Source organism: Catharus ustulatus, chromosome 15 (assembly GCF_009819885.2).
Source record: "Catharus ustulatus isolate bCatUst1 chromosome 15, bCatUst1.pri.v2, whole genome shotgun sequence".
Classification (NCBI taxonomy): domain Eukaryota; kingdom Metazoa; phylum Chordata; class Aves; order Passeriformes; family Turdidae; genus Catharus; species Catharus ustulatus.
The window spans coordinates 15,295,464-15,311,985 of NC_046235.1; the positions used below are offsets into that span (position 1 = coordinate 15,295,464).

Sequence of the window (16,522 nt, forward strand, 5' to 3'; positions counted from 1 at the left end):
AAGTGCTTGCAGGACTGATGCCTGAAAGCATAAACAGAATAGAAAAGTATTTCCACAGGAATCCACTGAGCAGTAGAAACCCACACATTTTCTCATTTCTCAGCATTAATAATTTCTTTTAACATATCTAGTTAACATTTTTCTGAGTGGCATTTGCTTTCCCAGAGAAAATTTTATCTGGTTTCTTCAAACTCTTTGGAAAAATCTATTCAATTATTCATCAGATCCTTGGCAAATATTTGTGAAACAAACCAGCATAAAGGACTGGTGCCTTCTACACTCAGCTACTTCAATAGGAGCTGAGGGTACACATCTCTTAGAGGGAGCAAGCACCTATTGAATTTAGGATTACAAACAGCTTTGAAGACAAAGAACTATTCTACCAAGCTGGAACAGGGAGAGGGGAGTGAAATGCCCTCTGTTTTTGTTTTGTTTTTCAGCAGTACTCATCAACTTTGAGGACAAAGAGCAAAACAAAACATTAATCAAATCCAGATTTTTCAAAGTACATTTGCACTCAACAACTCCCATTTTAAGCACCTAGAGTCACCAGCAGATGTTCCCTTCCAGGACCAGCTGACCTTACAGAAGAGATTACTGTCCCCAGGCTGCTTCCAGCCACGTGCCCCCATCCCACCCTTGCTGGAGTTTACAGTGCTTTCAGAAAAGCCAAATTGCCAAATTGCCTTGCACCATTTCTCCTTCAATCATTTCAGCAACAAGCCAGATTGGCAAAGAGTGGTTATTAGAATGGTTTAATTTAAATGAACTTCATTGGCCTGGAGGAGAGCAGGGAGCAAGCACACAACCATCCTAGCTGGCATGTCCATGGTGAAGAATAGCCTGGAGCAGGGAGGGGAGACAAACAGCTGTGGGAAAAGAAACGTCCTCAGCTGGCACAGCTGGAGCCAGAAAAGAACATTCATCCATGGCTTAAGTAAGCAGATGGATTTCCAAAAGGGCTCTGCTTTCATTTAGGGCAATTCAAAGGAACAGATGAATCTCCTAGACAGCACAGCACCCTATAGACAGGAGAAATGCAATCTAAAATTTGGGTGCTGGGCACTTCCAAAAATGTGCAACATCCTTTAGATGCACAGACAAAAATCAAGGCAGTCTGAGGGAAAAAAAAAATCAGACTCCAATTTTGGGTGATGAATAAATGCAATCAACATTTTAAAAAAATCATCCCACGTCACTGACACACATGACAACCTCTGCACCCATGTTTGCTTACGTTTTGGTCATTTCACTACATTTAGAGCTGACCTACTTGAAAAATTCCCCCTTTGGTCTGAAGGCCAGTCCCTTTCAAATGCCTGGCCCCAGAGATAATAAACGCTTACAGGACAATTTTGAAACCAACAGGCAGAGACACAAACCAAACAAACCCACATTTAAAGTAGTAATGCCAACCAATGAAAATGATTTGCCTACCATGTTCCAGATAAGAAGGCGTACCTTCCGAGGGATCGAGTCTTCGAGCTCTCCGCCCGTGCTTGGAATTGTTGTGCACAAACATATTGTCTGACACTGCCAACACGTGGCCATCAACATTGACTGTTGTAGACACCACGACCTGCAAGCACGAGAGAGAGATGGAGGAAAATTTGGAGAAATCCGAGTGTTTTTTAAAAAGCGCGGAGTGCAATAAACTCAGTTAAATAAATAACAGCTGGGAGCTGTAGAAAATTGCAAAGCTATTTCACATAATAACTGGTGCTTATGCTGTACAAATCTAACAAGAGACGCTATTGATGAGTGGGTCTTTGGCATCGAAAGCTTTTGATGCAGTTTTAAGTCAAATTGCAGAGTTTGTAGCTGCGTGGCAGACAGCACACTGTTAACCATCATTTTAACAAGAGGATCTTTATTAAGTATTTTTTCCCCTATATACAAGGGCAGCTGTGTTTCACCCTAAATTATCCTTCAGTTGCCACTCTGAAGTAGATAGAGATGTTGACATTGCAAATGAGAATTGACCCAGAATAAAAGAAAAAAAAAGTGTATTTTGTGAAGTTGTAACAAGAGTTGTTGCCTGCCTCACCCCCACCCTTCTCTGCTGCTCTCCCCTCAGCACAGTCACTGCAGGTTGCTGGGCTTGCCCAAATTTCTCCTGAGCTCTATCTTAAGGAGTACATATAGGCATGTTTGTGTACACACACGCACGCCTGACAGTGGGGTCTTGATCTGGAGAACACAACCCTATTCATCCAGTGTTAGATTATTTGTATTTCTCAATGTATCTCAATGTCAACGCCTGGGATTTGGTTTGAGGCGAGGTGAGGGAGACACAGCAGGACTGCACTGCAGGAAGGATCAGACTCTCCTGCTCCCCAGAGCCGAGAGGAGCCAGCCCAGCAGGGGCAAGCAGGTAAATGATGGGTCCAGAGTAAAGACCCAGCTGCTCCAAGGTGTCCAGAGGGACACCTCAACTCTAAAGGAACTGCCTGTCCAGGCAGAGGGCACATGAGCCTTGAAATATCCTGGAGAAACAAGTTGCTTACATGAGCCATGAAATATCCTGGAGAAACAAGTCCCTTGCAGAGCTGCGAGCTCATCACACCACGTCTCCTCCCACCCCATTCAGACCAAGCAGTCTCAGAGCCTCCCTGGCTTTCATTCAGCCACCCCTCCCACAGCCTTTTCCCAGGAAAAGTATGGCATTCCCAGGGTTTTACCCCAGCCAAAGATTTGGCCTTCAGCTGGCTGCTGGCTTGCCAGGAGCACGCGTCGCCTTTGAGAACTTTGACTAAAACAATAAGAAGAAATGACCTACACTTCTCCTTACATTAAACAGGGAAAGGGATTAAAGACTGAAACCCACAGAGATATGTTTATTCATGCGACCTCTTACAACCAAATATAATAATTGTCTGTTAATTGCAGTTTCAGCTCCCACCTCATGCTTCGACATGTGAAACAGCAATCAGCAGCTCCTGTTTAATCCACCTATTATGTTGACTAATTAACTTTGCTCGACAGTTTATTTCTTCCTCCATTATCAGCCGCTGTCAGCCGCAAGCACAGTGCCGCAAAGGGGGACCTCAGCCCTTTTGATTGATCACCGATAGATTGACATGCAGATTAATTTAATTAGAATCACCTCACTTGAGAAATGAAAGACAATGGCAAGGGGGCTAATAGATCTGCTCTTATAATGAGGCAAGCCTCCAGAGCCACGGCAGAGGATTTCTGATTTATTTTGCTGAATTCCCCAGTCGCTCTGAAAGGCTCTCGCTTTAATTGTTCTTGGTTTTGAGAGGCTTTAGCCTCTGAAGAGGTGAAATGCTTTACAAGGATTGGCAAACATTGCTTCAACTCTCTCAGGAAGCTGCTGCCTCTCAAAGTTGGTCAAATGGGGACACTTAAAAGATCGCTTACAACTATTCAATTTCATCACTTGAATTGGAGCTGGGAAAAAAAAAAAAAAAAAAAAAAAGAAGAGTGAAAGGAAAAATTTTCTACCTGTTTCTGGCCCCCAATTAAAATACTCAAAAAGTAAGCAAAGCCACTAAACTGCCCAGAGCCGATCCTGGAGTCTTCCTCTTGAAAAAGAGGAATGTAAAAAAGAATATTTTACATCTAACAGATCCTAACCCCATCCCTCAGAATGGCATTCCAAGCAATAGATTTTTGTGCATGTTTTAAGTGAAAGATATTAAAATACAGAATAAATGATTCAAGAGCTCCTACAGATGGAAAGTTGGGGAAAAGAAAGCACCAAATACTACAGATAAGTCTTTCTGAAATCAAACTAAGGAGAGAAAAAAACCCAAGCCCTATATATAAAATTCCAAAAGGGATTTCAAAAGTAATTTATCCATTGAATTCCTGAGGGGTAGAATAAAGTTTATGATATTTTCAATAAAATATGATCTTATAGTAAGTGGCTTGGGGTTTGCAATCTTATTTGTGCACTTGCAACCATTGTAAATTCTTTGCAAGTGGGATTTTGAGCCAAATCCTTGGCATTGCCTGTCACAGCTTCATGATTTATGCCAGCTCCTTATCTTCTTCTATGGGTCTGATTAGATGCATCGGAAAATTAACAAACTTACAATTAATAAGAATGGCAACAAGATAAAATATTTTCCCCAATTCCAAAACCCTACAGGTACACACAGACTTCCCACTGAAGCTGATCAATCCTCGGCTGAAACCAAAACTTTTAACAATTTTAGAAACGGGATTCCAGAAAAGTAATGAGTCAAGAGTAGTAACAGTCAGGTAATTCTCAAAGCTGTGAAAATCCTGTATCCAAGCAGCTGTTGCTATACATGCAACTTTCTATGTAAGAGCTTGAGGAACAATCCTGTTGAGGTTTTATGTGAGTAAAGCTACATTTAATTTCCCCCTCCTCAGGTTTTCAAAACTGTTGATGCAACATATTTTGAATTACTTAGCAATGTCTTCCTACCTCCCTCCTGAACAGTTTGATTTACTATGAAGAGACCGCATTGGTGTGGTTCTTTGGTGTCGTTAGCAGCAGAAACTATAAATGGAATCCCCAAGAGAAACTGTTTCCAGTTTCAGGAAATGTAGAAAAAAACCTCTTATGTCTCTGTTTGAAAAAAAAAAAATGATTATTCATAGCACACCTGTAAGAAGCAGCACGCTTTTGCTGCTCAATTCTTTAAATAAAAATTCTCATTTATAGAGGAACTCTGAATGCGCACTGCGCTGAGGAAATATTAATGCCTCTAATTATTAAGAGTGAAAAAATACACCTTGAATATTGTGTGCCACAGTTACCTACTTGGATTGCTACAGAGCACTTACACACTTACAAGTTCTACTCGTATTTTTTAATCTAAAAAAATACTACACTCTCCTCATTTTGATTTTGAAACGACTGGGATATGTTCAAGTTAAAGCACATGCTAAAACTAATTTGTGGAGAAATCATAAAATTAGGGGGAGGGGACGGCCAGAGTATATGTGGAATGGGCACCAAGGCATCCTAAAACACAGACTGCAGCAAGAGGGAAAGGCACACTACAGTTTAATAAATGATTAATGAGGTGCTGACACATTAATGTAAGCACAGGGACAACCAGGTCTGCCAAATCTCAAACCTTTCCAAATTTTGTCAACAAAACACAGTTTTAATTTGAGACAGGCAAACACGGAAAATGATTTTGAGCTTTAGCTTTAGCCCTTCATAGATTTTGAATTTAAATCCTGTATCAACACCAGGGGAGACAGAGGTATGAAAGAAACACATGGGTTTACAAATTTCTTCAATGGAGTTGGCACTATTGAATGCAGTAACGTATCCCAGCTCTGTGGATTATTCTGCCTGCATTAAATAGTTCAGTTTGTGAATACTTTGGAGCTTAGATTTTTTTTTTCCTTTAAATATTCAGAGACCAGGAGCCTGGAGATCAAGCTATTTATCCACGTTTAGCACTCGGCCCGTTTATTTGGTATAGTACCTCACCTAATATATCAAAATTAAGCATTGCACAGCTCCTGATTTTTAACCACTGCCCATTAAGCTTTGCTCACTGATTAAGACATAGCATTTTCCTTGTGCTTTCAATTTTCCCCAGTGTATGGTGAGGGATCTGATATTTTTGCAATGCCCTCAATACCCTGTGGCAAAAGCAGAGAAAATCTGGCTAGGATGATTTCCAGGTTTGAAGTGTGTCTTAAGTGTTAAATATGTAACTCCAGTGCTTGCCACTCTTCTGAAAGCTATAAATGGCTCGAGCACATCTTTATTTTCATCACCACTTGGTGACCTCTTCCTACAATGTGTTGACTTCTTTATTCCAGTAACAAAAAATCACTCTCCATTTAACAAGACACTTCAAAAGGTGCCTAACTAAGAGCACATAAGTACAATACATTCAGTAATTTTGCTCACGTGCTCTAGGACAGGCTGGGCACTTAATTACCTTGTTGAATTGGGCCACAGCTCTCACTGCTATTTTTCAGTCTCTTTTTCTTTTTTTTTCTTTTCCTTTTTTTTTTTTTTTGCCTTTCCCTTCTCTGGGGATGGAGCCTTGCATGTCCAAATTCCATTATCTGGGATTCATGAAGCATCATCTCTGTCTCTTATGCAAATTTGCAATAAGACACAAGTGGCTTCAATTCAAACATGAGTGGCAGCATCCCATGGAGGCAAACGAGCAGCCTCTGCTGCAGGAGAGGCTGTGGTAACAGAATCAAACAGCATGGCAATCTCTAAGTGACTTTCAAGGTTTTCATAATAAGTGAATGTTTAGGGTTTTATTCAGTGACACAGCCTGAAAAGTTTCCTCTAAATTAAAACTTGACATGTGTCAGTTTACAAGCAGTTGTGTTAAAAACAAGAACAACAAGACAGCTAGGGCACCTGGGTTTCATTAATTACAATAACATACAAAACTGTTTAGGTTGTATGAATGAGTTTTTAGTTCTGAAAAATCAAATCTGGGCAGAGTTCACTCATTACACCATCTACTTAGTAGTAGTATTGTTATTACCACTAACTAGGGCACTACAGCCCATCCCACCAAGAGTGATGACTTATTGTGATGAAGAATTCACAACCAGACAGAGCATCTATCTGCTCCATGGGGTTCTGGAATAAAAAGGCAAAGTTGGGCAAAGGTGATAATATACACCAGCACCAAATGTTTAGTGCAATTGGGCTGATGAAACATCGAGATGAAATGATTTTTTCAAGGACAAGCAGGGAGTGTGAAGCACAGCTGAAGCACTGTGCAGTACTTGACTTCTCCTCCCTGACTGTCTCCTTGTGCTAATAGAGACACAACCAGCACAGCCAGGGCCAGGACTGCTCCAGCACACACACTCTGCTGGCACTCACACTGCTCCACTTGTCACATGCCTGGACATCTCAGACATGCAGAGAAATTTATTTCTTTCCAGGCCCACAACAGCTTTTATGTTAGACTTATCACACTCCTACATTTGCAAGCTAAGTTCAGGATAAAACCTCCTAATCCATTTCTGATTGTGAGCCTGAATGAGGTGTCACACACAGGCCTCTTCCCTGTACTTTCTTAACATATCTTGTATCAGAGGATAATCAGATAATTCCATGCTGCCAGGGGGAAAAAACCAAAAAACACCAAACCAATTCTAAAATCTACTAAGAAAGGAAATTTTCCACAGGACTGGTCCTTAGATGGTGCAAGATTCATGTCCTTGACCCTTCACTGATTCTCCCATCCAAACCATAATCTGTGTTCTAAGAACTTCCAGCAACTTTTGGGGAATGATGAATGACAGACCAAAAGCTGGACATATCTCTTGGCAGTTTCAGAGTCCAGCACAGGCAGGGGAATGAAGGAAGGGAATGTCTCCATTTTTGTGTGCATAAACTGAGTATGGTACCATTTAAAAGTATCTGGAAGTACCTTACCCTCATGATTTTTAACCAGAACTTTGCCATCACCATTGGAGACCTTGTAAGTCACTGGCAACACGTCAAAGGCAGTTGATAGCAAACACAGGGGCACGGATTTCTCTTGGCTCCTACACAACTCTGCCTCAAAGACCCAGGAGCGCCATAGCATTGAGATACTACACGTGCACATGGTCCTTTTCACCCTAAGAGATGATAAATGAAGCTCGGACTCTGCAGAGCCCAGCTGTTTTATTTTAAGAAGTCTATTGCTAAAAGTCCAACAAGTTCAAATTTTTAAAAAAAATTAGAAAAGGGAGGAAACAAAAGCAGCTATTGTAAAACAATAAGCCTGGGCACTGAAGAGAACTGCAAGCTTCAATGCCACCCTGTATGAGAGTAGGAGTGGTTCGCTGGGCTGAAAGTGATTAATTTCTTGAAAATGCTGAGGTCACACTAATTGACATGACCTGTGTAATTAAGCAGTCTCTGTTTACACACGGAAAGCTCAACTGCTGTGAAGCTGGGTTTGTATGACAGAATGTCTTTACAAGTCAAGAGATCAACAACCTTTCCTATGTCCTACCTCCCCGCGACACAGCTCCTGATTGCTGTTCTGAGGGAACACGCACAGGCATTTCCATATGAAAATCAGCCTCGAGCCTGGAGAGCACAGCCCCAGCAGAGTGTACATGTTGTGCAGCAAGCTCTGACAGGCCCTGGGGGTGACTGCTCGGGCTAAATCCCCGTGCTGGTGAGAGTCCTTTTCCCACGTTCTCTTTCCGTGACAATGCCCTCTGGAATCACAGCAGAAACGTGACAGAGGGAGGAGTGTGGGGTGAGAAGCTGAGGGCTCTGCCATGCTAATGTTGGCTTTTACACTGATTAATTTAGTCCCTGTGGCCACATCTCCTCACTTCTGCACTTCCCTGCTCAGAGGCAAATAGCACCCTTCCGCCTTCCAGCATTGCTGCAATTAAGCAGTTCAACAAAAGACATTCTACATATAAATAATATTGTCACTTACATAACATTCAACACTTGTATTGAAGTGCAACAATGCTGGAAATGAAGCAAACAAAGTCCTGAGTAACTCCAGAAAGCAGATATATTTTGGAGTTGTCTTTCTCCAGAGACTCATGTGGTCTATGGGACAAATCTCTTGTTTCTTCCTCAGAACCCATGGACAGATTTTACCATGTTTCCTCTGTGGGCTATAGTCACTCCTCTCACCAAGCAGAAGATCCTTTGACTCTCTATCCCATATTTTTATTCAGCACATAGCCAGGTAAGGCATTATTGCCAGAGCCAAAGACCATGTCTTCAATAAAAGGCTTGGATTAATTATTTCTCAGCGTTGCCACCACTCCACTCTGCTGCCAGCACTGGGGAAGTGCCTGTACTGACCACCTTCCCAAGGGACAATGATGTTCTTCATCCCAAAACGAGTTGTAACATAGGTGGAGCACAAAAAGATGTCCTTGGCCATCTGAAGCTGTGTTGATATTTCAGCTCACAAGTCCCAGTGCCACAAGAACAGTGGGGAAATATCAGCCCAAAGCAGCCCAAGAAAGAGACCCCCCACAATAGTTTTTTCCAAGTTCTCACTACAGGGATGAACCTTCACCCCATCAATGCACATTTATCAGTCTTTATCACTGCTCACGATTACCAAGCGTAGCCACAAGGCTGATTTTATTAATTGCTCTTACACCTTCCTCTGCCCCCGCCAATAAACAAGGCACTCACTTGGTGTCTGCATGAAAACAAATAGTTCCCCATGGAGAGAGGAATATCTCAGAGCAGGGGAGCCCCATGGCTGAAAACAACAGAGAGGTCATTTTGATTTTTCCTTTCCATGCTTTCCCTTCCGGTGGAGATGACATTATCTTCAAGAGTGCTCTCTTCCAGAGCAAGAAAACCCAACTACTTCCTGCCAATTCTGCTGTAACAAGAAATCCTCAGGCATTATTTTGTGACCTTATGTTTTTAGCATCTTCCAGTGAATTACTAGGTTAGTTTGGGTCAAAGTACTTCTGTCCCTAACAGCTGCTGATTTTTAAAGGAGGAAGCGTGTCCGACTGACCTGGAATCGACGCATGTCTCGAGGGTTTCCTGCATTTTTTAGGCAATTTTGGTTACATTTGAGGAAAAATTTCAAGAAGAACCTGTGGAGAAAGAGAAACAAACATTAATGTCTTATTCAAAGGGCGTAGTATGTATAAATATAACAGTAATTTATGATATCTGCACATTTGGTCCAACAAAGACTTGCATCAACATCAGTATTCCCAATTCAGACAAATCACCCCCCTGCACATTCAAAGAGAGAGTGAATCTTGCATAGGCCCCAGTCTAGCAAAAAAAGTGTGTACATCCTGAAAATTTAAACACTAATTTCATAGCTCTGTTGTGTCAGAGCCATTAGACTTTTCAGTCAGCCCCTCTGTCACACCAGGCTCGCTGTGCCACCCAGAGCAGTGAGGAACAGACACGTTTTTCAGCACAGCAAAAAAGAGACAGAAAAATGCTAGACATGAAAATTCTCTTGGGTGTAAATGGGCTTTTGTTTTACAAGTTCACTGTCACCCACAAGTTTTGATTTACTACAAAAATACTGAAAATGCTCCATACAGTTGAAATCTCCCTCACAGGATTAAACTGAGCTTGTGCATAAAATTAATGCTCAAATAGTGGTTTAGTGGAGCCCAAATCCCTGAGACAAGGGGGAAGTCTTGGTCAAAAGAATGACTTCATGGAAAAATGAAATATTTTTGATGCAGTCTATTTCCTGACCATACACAGTTCAGTGAAGTAGCTATATGACCCTGACATATATCTCTAAGAAAAGACATTGCCTTTTCCAAAGCCAAAGAAAAAAGCAAACATTTCACTGAAAATATTTCTTTCAGTGTTATGCATCAGTGGACTGTAAACTCATAAAGACAAGTCAATGAATAATAGTGGGTCTCAGATTCCAGGCTTCCTCCCTGAAAGCCAAAGTTTATCAGCCTTTTGTCCAAAATAAACTACAGACTAAGGTCTACTAAAGCTCAACCAAGCAAAGTTTAATCCTCCAGCAAGTTTAAAGCCCAGTGTAACCAGACAGGACAGCATTACACGTGCAATAACCATCAGTGACTAAGCAGAAGTTCCTCTGCCCAGGTCCCACATACAGGAGTGGAGTAGGGAACAGTTTGATCCTGTTTTACTTTAAATCTGAATGTTAACTTTTGCAAGCAGCCCTCTTTTAGCACCCAAACTGAATGCTAGGTCAGCACAATTCACACAGACTGTCTCCAAGAAAGGCAACACTGCAGAGTAAACAGCTTCAGAAAATCCCTTTTTGATGAGCAGCATTCTTTGCCCTGCTCCAGTTGTGATGCTGCTCCTCAACAAGGGAAGTTTTGCTGCTTTTTCCTCCACATCAAGAAAATCATACAAGGAAACGGTTGCAATGATAAATCAAAGCTACGTACGAGGGACTGTTTTCATTAAAGAAATGCAATGTAATGAGGAGATTATCAAATGTGATGCTTGGGATTATCAAGGACTAGATCTCCTGGCCCAGGAAGTCTCTTCTAGACCTGAGCTTCTAAATAAGAGCAAGCAATCAACATAAAATAAACATCCACCACACTAGAACAGGGGTTGGGAGACAGTGTTTGTTTAAAGCAAAGAGCAGTGCAAGTCATTGCATTTCTCAATCAAGCAGGTTCTGATATTCAATAATGGAAAGGTGGTGCTATTTGCTGCACATGTGTGTCTTTTTAAGCTGCTAATGGCCAGCTGTGACAGCCTGACTCAGATTGTGTAGAAGGAGCTGTCAGCACAAATCTTGGCATCTCGGATCCAGACAACTGCTTGCCACCAGGCGAGGGTTTGTGCTTGTGCCAGAATGGATTTTGAGAGACAAGCAAATAGGGCATTAATTCCGCCAAAGAAGAACGAAAAGTGGGGAGAGTTGGGGATCTTGCACTTCAGATGATGGCTGTCCTGTCAACAGCTCATCATGTAGCTCACGAGCTCTGAAGGGCACAGACATCAGACCCCTCTCGCCCTAAGCTGGCCCTGTCTCGCGAAACGCTGGCAGGATTCGGAGACCACTTCTCCACACGAGATTGCTCGCTGAAATAAAAAGCCTGGCCATCTGTTGGGAGGCAAAGACATCCCTGTCAGCTGGTGCCTACAGCCTCAAACAGGCCCTTATGTGGCAAAACCTCTCAGAGCCACTCACTCTTTGGGGAGAAGCTGGCGCTGCCCTGGGCTTTCCGCGGGATTTTGGCGGATTTGCCAAGGGCTGGGTCCAGCAGCTGCCCACCCGGTCTGCCACAGCCCCAGAGCAACACCCCAGCCCTGAGGGGAGCTGGGGCATGGCAAAGTTAAAATTAGAGAAAAATTCCCGGTTTGTATTCGCATAGCACACAAATAATGGGCAGTGAGGGTTGGTGGGTTGATTTAAGGGCTCCCCAAAAAAGATGGAAAACTCTTTGTGAAGCTCTCTGGAGAAACATGGGGCCTTCCCTCCCCTTAAAAACTCTGAATTCATGGCAACTCAAAGGCTTGGAAAATCACTCTGAAATACAAGAGTTTGCTTTTGGGATCTGCAAAACTCTAACCCAAAGTTCCACAGTCAACTCCATTTGCACTGTGCTATAACCCCCAAAGGCTACAGAAGTTTCACCAAAATAAACTGCAGAAGAAATGAAGCTCATCTGTTTAAACCTACCAAAAAACCTCAGGCAAGCAAGCAAGCAAACAAAACTTCCTTTGAATTAAACCAACTCCAGAAAAAAATTAACTTGAAAAAATAACAGCATTTTCAGAGGAACGTGAAGCTTACACAGCCAAGTTCACTCACTGCATGTTAAGCAAAGTCACCAGTTTACACAACACAATCTGCCAAGCGCCGTATTTTAATTCCACTGAAAGACAAAACAAACTGTGGAGCTGCACTTTGTTTTGGAACACACCAGGGCTGGAGTCCCCCTGGGCACACAAAGCACCCCAGACTCATCCAGGCAAGAGCAGAGCAGCTCCTGGGCTGGCAGCACACACCCCAGCTGATGGAGCCCCACACCTTGGCAGGAAGGAGGGTGACAACAGACCAGGACAAGAGCAGAGCTGAGCAGTTTGATTCATGGGGCTCAGCCCAGGCTCTTGGTTCCTGATTTAAACCACTTGTTCAGGTGCCTTCACCACCTCAAGCCTGGTCCTGCCAGCGTTGCTCATTAGCAACACTTCACTCTGCAAATATTTCAGATTTGGATTGACAGCACAGGTCCAGGAGAAGTGCCAACAGCTCCATCCCCATTTGCTCACATTGAGCTTCTTCACAGTGGGTTATTTTTTTTTTCAATGCTAACTTTCCCCGCATTTGGCAGGACTGTGTACCATTAATGCTAACCACAGAGGATATATAGCCTTAATACTCACTACTGGGGTCTGAAATTAATTTCCAAGATGAAAAAAAAAAAGTGCAAAACACAGGAGTGTCAATAAAATCTTCAACTCTGTCTCCCAACTTATGTGACTGCTGCACACCCACTCTTCTGCCACACAGGAGTCACTCATCAATTATACTTATTGCTACCACTGAAGGTTTGGGGGTTTTTTATTAATCAACCAAAACATATTTTCTGACTCCCTTCCTGACTACTACCATCCCTGGTGTGAAGAGCATTTGTGTATGTGGAACAGAGAAACACAACCCAGCTCCATGCAAGCCCAGGAACAAAAACTTTTTACAGAGCACTGACTTGCATTGGAATTAAACCAGAGAATTCCATGCATCACCTTTATCCCACAGAGACATGACTGGAGTATAAAGAAGGGAAGTTTGGGGGGAAATCAGTTAATTTTAAATTATATTTATGTGTCCTACAATGCTGCTCAGGGCACGCTGCAAAATCTGCTGTGGGGGGGAAGTTGCTGAGCAGTTAATCCATGCCATGCATATACTACAAATCCCTGAGCAACTGCAAGGTCCAGTGTAGAAATACACCCTCTGGCTAATGCAAACCCCTGGGCTGACGTGAACTTCTGTCTAAAAAATGTGCTATTGCCTGTTCTGGGAATGTTCTCTCCTTTCCTCACTGTTCAATAGAAATTCCTTTCTTGGAGATGAAAGTTGTGGGGTTTTTCCTAACACAACTGCTGTGTTTCCAGAGGATGTTGGTGCCAGTAGGACTGAGTTCTCACCCTCTGCTAGGGAGGAACTCTACTCCAAGCCTGGCTCCTACTGCTCCTTCCAACTCCTGAAACCAGCTCTGCCCTCACTCCTGCCCCATCCATCCTGTGATTCCCCTTGTTCCCCTGATGGATCTGGTGAGCACAAGACCAGCTAGAGGGCACCCCCCTTGTTTAAAATGCCCCTTGCCTTATTGTCCATCACACTCCCAACCCTTTGAATTGTGCATCACCATCCCAGCAGCATCCCACACTTCCACGGGGATTTAAATTAAATACACGGCAGAAATGGAAATCCAAGTAATGAAGGTGTAAGAGGATTTTGCCTTCCTGCTTTTCTTACCACTACAAATTACTACTCATGTTTATTAAAAATAACTGAAGAGTTAAATTAAAGAAAGCAAGCTCTGACATGATCTGTGTTGGCTCTTCTGTCACCCCACTGAAGGAAATTTAAAGGAACTCAAACACGAAGGCTTAGCAGTAGGATTTTCTTGCCATTGCCACAATAAATATGTCTGTGGGAGGAGAAAAAAATAGTTGGAAAGAAGACCTGCTGCATTCCTGATGCTGAAGAAAAGCTTGTTTGTTCCTGATACATTGGAGAAGTTGTTCAAGAACAGTTCCTCCATGTGAAAATACGACAGCTGTCATGGTGCCAAGGTCAGCCAGACCAGTGGCTATCCAGAGAGTGAGTGCTGGTTACACAGCTCAGACCTGGCTAGGGCAAACAAAACTGACAAAAAACACCTTTTCTGTGGTGTAAACACATTTGATAGAAAAAGGGCAACTTCAGACTCCTGGATGAAACACAGCAGCAAGTATATGTGGGTTTATAAAAATTACTAAAACCAAAATACACGGGCCAGGGTAATAATTAGTAACTTTCCATCAGATAAAAGGATTGCATGCCCATTCTGTATGGCACACCAATTCAGCAGAGTACTAAATATGTGCATAAATTTAAATACACAAGCAGTACTGATGGAGACAAAGGTACTACTCACACACTTGAGCATGTCCAGGTCCAGCTCTGCTGTCAGCCTGGTGATGCTACAAAAACAGCTCAAACAACCTCTGATGGGTATTTTAGCTCTGGTGAGAACTTGGCAAATCAAGAGGCACCAAAGCCAGTAGAGGGGTGAGCCCAGAGGTCACCAAGGCTGACTCACTGCCACTGCTTTGTTTGCTTCTGTTTTCTCTACCCTTCTCACACACTTCTCTCTTTGTCAACCTAAAACTTCTCCTGCAACTCCTGGTAACTTGATCTACTCAGTAATTTGTCACTAAAATAAAAACGTAGAGAAAATGTAATTTTATTTGGAAAAGTAAATAATCAAAAAGTAGAGACAGTAGGTTTAGATTAGATATTAGCAAAAGCTTCTTCCCTGTGAGTGTGGTGAGTCCCTGGTACAGTTGCCCAGAGCAGCAGTGGTTGCCCCATCCCTGGAGATGTCCAAGGCCAGGTTGGACAGGGCTTGGAGCAACCTGGGATGGTGGGAGGTGTCCCAGCCCATGACAGGGGTTAGGAATGATGAAATGAGCTTTAAGGTGCCTTCCAACCCAAACCATTCTGTGATTCCATAATCTTTGAAATGTGCCTTTAGAAACTTCAGAAGGACAAAGTTAATTCTTCGCCCTTTTCAAGTTGACTCTTCCTATCAAAACTCCTATTTTAAAATGGCAAAATTCCAAAAGTTGAAAAACTTAGGCTAAAATAAAGGGGTTTTTTATTCTTGACCAATAATTTATTTTATTTTCCAACATTTTAAAACTTTACTTGAATGTATTTTTTTTCGGTTTTGTTGTTGTTTTCTTTTCCCTGCAGGCCTTTTCACATACAGCTCCCTGATCATGTCAGGTACCTTATTCACAAAAGAATAATTGAGAGTTCCATTGATATTTACCAACATGAGGCTGAGCATGGAAATCAAATATAGACATGGAGAAAACCTCCTATTACCCACATGTTCACAGCTGGATTTTACTTGGCTCTTTAGTCAATAAACAGCAGTAGCTACCTTTTGTGGCATTTTTACAACAGGAAATTTATTCTGCAGAAGAGAAATTAAACACCAGACACAGCCATCTAACTCTCTTCTAAACATAACCTCTTGAGTGATCAAACATCCTAATTAAGAAAAAGAAAAATCCCAAATCTGTTCTCTCTGGATTCAATGTTCTTACTGATGTAAAATGGAAGCCACACCAGATATGCATTTTACACTTATGGGATGCTAAGCAATTCACTGGTCTATAAAACAAACAAACATCAAAATTAAAAGCATGGAAAATTATTTACTTTACTAGAAAATATAGATCTTCCTCCTGAACTGCAGAAAAGGTCCAAGAAAAGCAAAGAGATGCAGAGAATAAACCTCAAGCAGTCAGAGCCTGTTGACTGAAATTCTTCAGGCAGTGTCATAATAACAGAAACATTATAATAATAATAATAGTAATAATAATGTTATTTTTTGTGAACTTGCTGTGGCTGCTGGGCTCCAGCACTGCCAGGGTTCACTGTTGTCAATACAGTAAATATTCAGCTCAGCACAGCAAACAACTGAGGAGGTACCCACATAATCCCAAACCAGAAGGCAGGACTGCCCAAACCAGCCTTAAATTACTCATTGCTCGCTTCAGCAAGTGCTCCCAGTCACTTTTCCTCAGGTCTGTGTGTTCTGCACAGCCAAGCACAGCATATCAATTTTTCATCTTGCATCTTCTGGACTCTTCTAGCTCCCTGATACTGAGTTATAATGCATCACGGAAATTTAGAGTAGTTTGGGAAAGTGTGTTTGGCATTTTGTCCTTTGAGTGAGTTAAAATCACAGGGAGACTGTTTTGGTTTTCTTTTCCCAGATTTTCAATAAGAAAAGAAAGAGAGAACACCACTGAAAAACAACATCACAAAACAGAATTAAGATTAGTCCAGAGGCAGGTTTGGATGCTCAGTCCTCTGTAGTTTAATTT

General features: G+C 42.2%; 1 protein-coding gene across 8 annotated transcripts in view; it reads right to left on the bottom strand.

The window, feature by feature from the left end:
- EBF1 (EBF transcription factor 1) overlaps window positions 1-16,522 on the bottom strand; it is a 267,950-nt gene that overhangs the window by 87,822 nt on the left and 163,606 nt on the right. For 4 of the 8 annotated variants that reach the window (XM_033073409.2, XM_033073406.2, XM_033073413.2 and 1 more), the window contains exons 7-8: window positions 9,447-9,528; window positions 1,462-1,579 (exon numbers count right to left, since the gene is read on the bottom strand). In XM_033073409.2, the coding sequence (XP_032929300.1) occupies window positions 1,462-1,579; window positions 9,447-9,528 (200 nt within the window). Of the gene's footprint in view, window positions 1-1,437; window positions 1,580-9,446; window positions 9,529-16,522 lie in introns of all 8 variants that reach the window. The other 4 variants (XM_033073405.2, XM_033073404.2, XM_033073411.2 and 1 more) reach the window with 1 other exon arrangement.